This window comes from Alligator sinensis, unplaced genomic scaffold (genome assembly GCF_000455745.1).
Source record: "Alligator sinensis unplaced genomic scaffold, ASM45574v1 scaffold457_1, whole genome shotgun sequence".
NCBI classification, from domain to species: Eukaryota; Metazoa; Chordata; order Crocodylia; family Alligatoridae; genus Alligator; species Alligator sinensis.
The window spans coordinates 166,443-170,926 of NW_005842840.1; the positions used below are offsets into that span (position 1 = coordinate 166,443).

Sequence of the window (4,484 nt, forward strand, 5' to 3'; positions counted from 1 at the left end):
GCAGGAACTTCTGCCCAGAATGGCAACTATCACATTGTAATTCAGCATTTCATGAGAGATTCTGTTCAAACATGAAGGCACCTGCTAATGTGCAAAAATTGTACAAATGGGGCTTAACGCATTATTAGAACCTGGTAGATAAAAGCCAACATTCACATTTTTTTTCCCCTCCACTCAAGTTTTTTTCATGGTGTAACAGCATTATACTTGTTAGAGATCACAGCAAAAGCAGCAAATGTGAAAGCAACAACAAAAACTTGTTCAGGAAGCAGGCAACTGCCAGGTTTCAGAGATGCCAAGTTGTGAAAATTACCTAAAAAGATGAGTACTGTAAATAATGGAGAACTCCAGGCAAAAAAAAATAAATAAATAAAAATTCACATGGACATCAATATTGAAGCTATCAATGTGACAGGGGAAAGGAAAGAACATGTTCTCCTGCTCTACAGCCTTGCAAAATTAACCAGAAGAAGGGAGGGGGGGTGGAAGGAGTCAGGAAAAGGAAAGGAAACCTTTAATGGAAACAGATGGTGGGTAATCTAAACTAAATGTGTCACCCTGTGCCAGTAATTATTTATTATTTTAACTTTTAATGATACAAACATTTGTAACACATAAGCAACCAAAAAAGATCCTCAGTTAAGGACCTCATTCTATCTTAAGTTCGCTGTACACGGTGCATCTTGGCGGTTGCAAGGAAGGGACAAAATATAGACACCACCCTTGTAACGTCTAGGCAAGGCACTTGGAGGTTTCCTTCAGTATTCTCACTGTAATAAAAATGTGTAGCCTACTAACGACTTATATTGGGACTTGCTTAACCTTATTTCAAGTGCATAATTTATGTATGGAAAATATTCTCTCTCAAGCTTCCAACTGTTCTCCAACATGTGCCCTTGAACTCAAGATTCATTTAAGGATGGAAAGCACTGAAACAGGATTCAAGTGATTTTTTTTTTTTTTTTTTTTTTTAATGACACCAAAGGATTTCCAAGGTAGGCTGCCCTTACGGAGGAGATGATGGGGTTAAGTCCTCAAGTGACAGTCAGTCAATAACAAAGTAGTTTGACAGGCTCCCAAAAAGCAAAGCTCAATAGCCCGCACATCTCCATCTTTAGCACCTTAGTTACGTGGAACCCAACAGCATATTGCAATATCTAGGCACTATCCAATTCAGGTTTTTAGCCAAAAACAGTAGCTGCCAGTAGGCAATACTATAAATGGGTAGCTATGAGGATTAGAATACAGTTTTGGTGAAATGGTCTATGACAGGGGTTTTCAACCTGTTTTTGGTTGGTGTACCCCCAGCGGCCGGTCAAGAAGAAAGGGAGTCCCTGGCAGCCGATCAACGAGGGAGGTGGGGGGTCCCTCGTGCACAGCGGCGAAGCCAGAAACAGTGGCAGCAAAACCGCAAGTGCCGGTGGCAGAACAGGGAGCGCTCTGCGCCACTGCCACATACCCCCTGGGAGCTTCCCAAGTACCCCCAGGGGTACACAACCCCTGGTCTGCGATTTCAATTCTGTATGCCCCAAGCAACCAGCTGGCTGTTATTGCAGCTTATTGCCTCAGGAGTGACAAAGCAGTTGCTAGAAGTTTACTCAAGGAAGAATTAAGAGAAAGAAAGACTAGAGGCAGAGGTGGGGGGTGGGTGGAGCAGGGTTGGGGGGGGATCACAAGAAGTATTGCTTACCAGTTTGAAGTCTTGAATGCTGCAGATGAAGTATGGGGTGTTCGGCCGGCGACTTTCAATATACACGCAATCTTTAAAAAGAAAGATTTTAAAATAATGGCAATTAACTTCTGTGCTTTAAAGCAAGAATACAAAACAGGTTCTACAGAAAACAGCTTAGACTGGGAAAAAAAACCCCATAATGCTCATTAGCATAACATGTAATTTATTTCAAGCTTCATCTAAAAATAGAAGCTAGATGCTTTATTATGATAAGTAAAGAAATAGATGCATAAAAATTAACTTTGATTTGAATGGACATTTGTTAGGAAAACAAATGAACTCATATAAGACTGTTTGGAATCTAGCTAGTATAATGCCCGGGTCATAACCTGTGAACCAGACCAACACAAGACAGGAAACTAAGCGAATCCCTTGTGGTTCACCCACTATTAAAAACCTAACACAAGCGTATTTTCTTTTCTAATTGTAAAGAAAACCAAGACAACCAATCATAGCTGGAATGCAGTAAACTAAATTAGATTTCCTCAGGGAAGAGCAGACCTTCCTCAAATTACGTTTGACATGACAGTGGCTGAGTAATTATTTGTGTTTGCTTTTGACAACTGGACTTTAAAAGGTTGCTGTAAAATGAGGTCTGTTGTGTTACACACACAATCCTGGCAAGAATCACAGCAAAAGCATTGACTGAGGGGGAAAAAGTACAGCGCTAAATGGAGAAAGAACTGCCTGATTAATGGTAATGACTTTAGAAATGGGAAAATCCACACAGCTTGCTAGAAAGCAGAGATGTTGTTCCCAAAGCCAAGCAAATATTTCATGGAAAGTCACTATGCTCTTTTCATTTATACTCCCATGGATAACTACTCGCTCAGATGCTGGAATATGCTATACACATCAGCTGCCCTATCTATCACTCTCCACAAAATTGCATGCGCTTCTACAAAAAAAAAGTAGGTCTTGCAGAAAAAAAACCCCAAAAACCTCAGGTGCTGAAAGATAAAAGCAGTGTTTTTTCCACTGCCTTCAAAAGCTAATAACTGTAAAAGAAAAATACAAGAAAAAAAGCAACAGCTCTTTTTAGTTTATGTGCTTAACCAATAGCTGGGTTGGGGGTAGATTGTCATAATAATACATATTTCACAGTGATGCAGAGCCATTCTTGCTGAAGGACACGGGGGTTTCATAAATACTACTGGTTTCTAAATAACCAAGTGGTGCTGAGGAATTCCTTCTCTTCCCAATGAAATGCAGCGACTTCGGAGGGGGGCGGGAGGAAGATCAACAGCACCCTACAGAAGCACTTCTAAACTGCAGCTGCAGGAAGCATCTAAGTCAGGGATTGTCAACCCATGGGATTCGGTCCACAGAGCCACTGGATTCAACCGGTGGATGTCTTGCTTTGGAGGACTTTGGCGGCCACCTCTCCTCCCACTGCTGCAGAGACCAGAAGGAACGCTGGCCAGGACGTAGCGCCTGCCCGTCCGCATCTCATCCAGGGGGAGTTACTCCAGCCAGAAAAGCTTGCCTACACATGGTCTAAGTAGCTAGAACACAATTATCTAAGCTGAAAGGCAACGGATGACAGTTTTTAAGGGTCTCTACTACTTCTGGGGTATATTCCAGGACTGAAAGTGGTAAGGAGCCCAGTTTTATCATCTCGCTCAAACTGTGGTAATAGGGAATTTTCCACTGCCTAACCAACTATTTTTCCCATGTATACCCTAAATATTCCCAAAACTTTGGTGTCCAGACTACCACTCAACATTTCCAGGCAGATTACACATGGGCCTAGGTAGAGAACCGCTCCCTCCCCTACATATCAAAGCCAATTTTAAAAAAAGCACCAGTTGAGAAAGGAAGTGTTACATGGGGTTAACACATTTCCTGTCGGCTCTACCAGGCCCGGATGCATGACTCAATCTAGGCAAAACCTGTCTGATGAAAAGCAACCTTTTTGGTTGTGGGTTGGAGGGCAAGGGAAGAGATGCAGGGCAGGAAGGGGACAGTGATAGCACTGGCTGCTTTCCAGGGTATGATGGAAATTAACCTCCACCAATTCGTCAAGCACTAAAGCACAATGAGCGGAAGCTGAACTGCATGCTCAGCTCAGCTACAGAAGGCAAGAAGTAGGTTTCTTAGCCTCCTGAGCCCTGAATACAACAGCTGTATTTCATCTAGAGTGGAAAAGACCCGACTCCAGAAGGTTGCAATTCAGGGTTGCATCCAAACCCATGAAGGATTAAATGCACAGAGTCACCTTCCCTTATGCACTGCAAGTAACTTCCAAGCTGGCAAGTGCCACTCATAGCGGCCCACATCCCTAAAGGACTTGTATGGTATCAAACAACTCAATCACTTTGATGGTCAGAGACTACCTATAACAACCTCCAGCCACAGTGAGAGCTCAAGTGTCCAGGACCCTAGGCAGTTTTATCTGAGAAGTGTTATTCAGATTAAAAAAGAAACCTAAGCCCCTTTAAGCCTCGAAGTTATGGACAGACGGTTTTCTTCCTTTCTAAGACACTTTTCTTCTTTCCTAAATGCTGCGTTGAATCTGCATGAAAAATGAAATCCACTCAAGGAAGATGGAAGTCTAGGTTTGCAGAACAAAGAGAAGGGATGGGCTGTATCAACAGCGCAGCAAACAAAACCAATGGTGGCTGGTTAAATCCTTCGAGTGATAGCCCCCCATCGAGGAATAGCCCTGTATCTGGACTGGCGGAGGGGAGCAGCCTTCCTCCGTTTCCTTAAATGCTTATGCCTTGTTACAGAACAAAAAATCACTTCCTGC

At 42.8% G+C, this 4,484-nt stretch overlaps 1 protein-coding gene across 6 annotated transcripts in view; it reads right to left on the bottom strand.

Annotated features, from left to right (window-relative positions):
* RERE (arginine-glutamic acid dipeptide repeats) overlaps nt 1-4,484 on the bottom strand; it is a 327,292-nt gene that overhangs the window by 166,436 nt on the left and 156,372 nt on the right. For all 6 annotated transcript variants that reach the window (XR_003091768.1, XM_025191600.1, XM_014525590.2 and 3 more), the window contains exon 3: nt 1,691-1,761. Coding sequence is in view for 5 of the 6 variants with exons in the window: in XM_025191600.1 (XP_025047385.1) it covers nt 1,691-1,761 (71 nt within the window). In the remaining variant the exon portion in view is untranslated. The remainder of the gene's footprint in view (nt 1-1,690; nt 1,762-4,484) is intronic.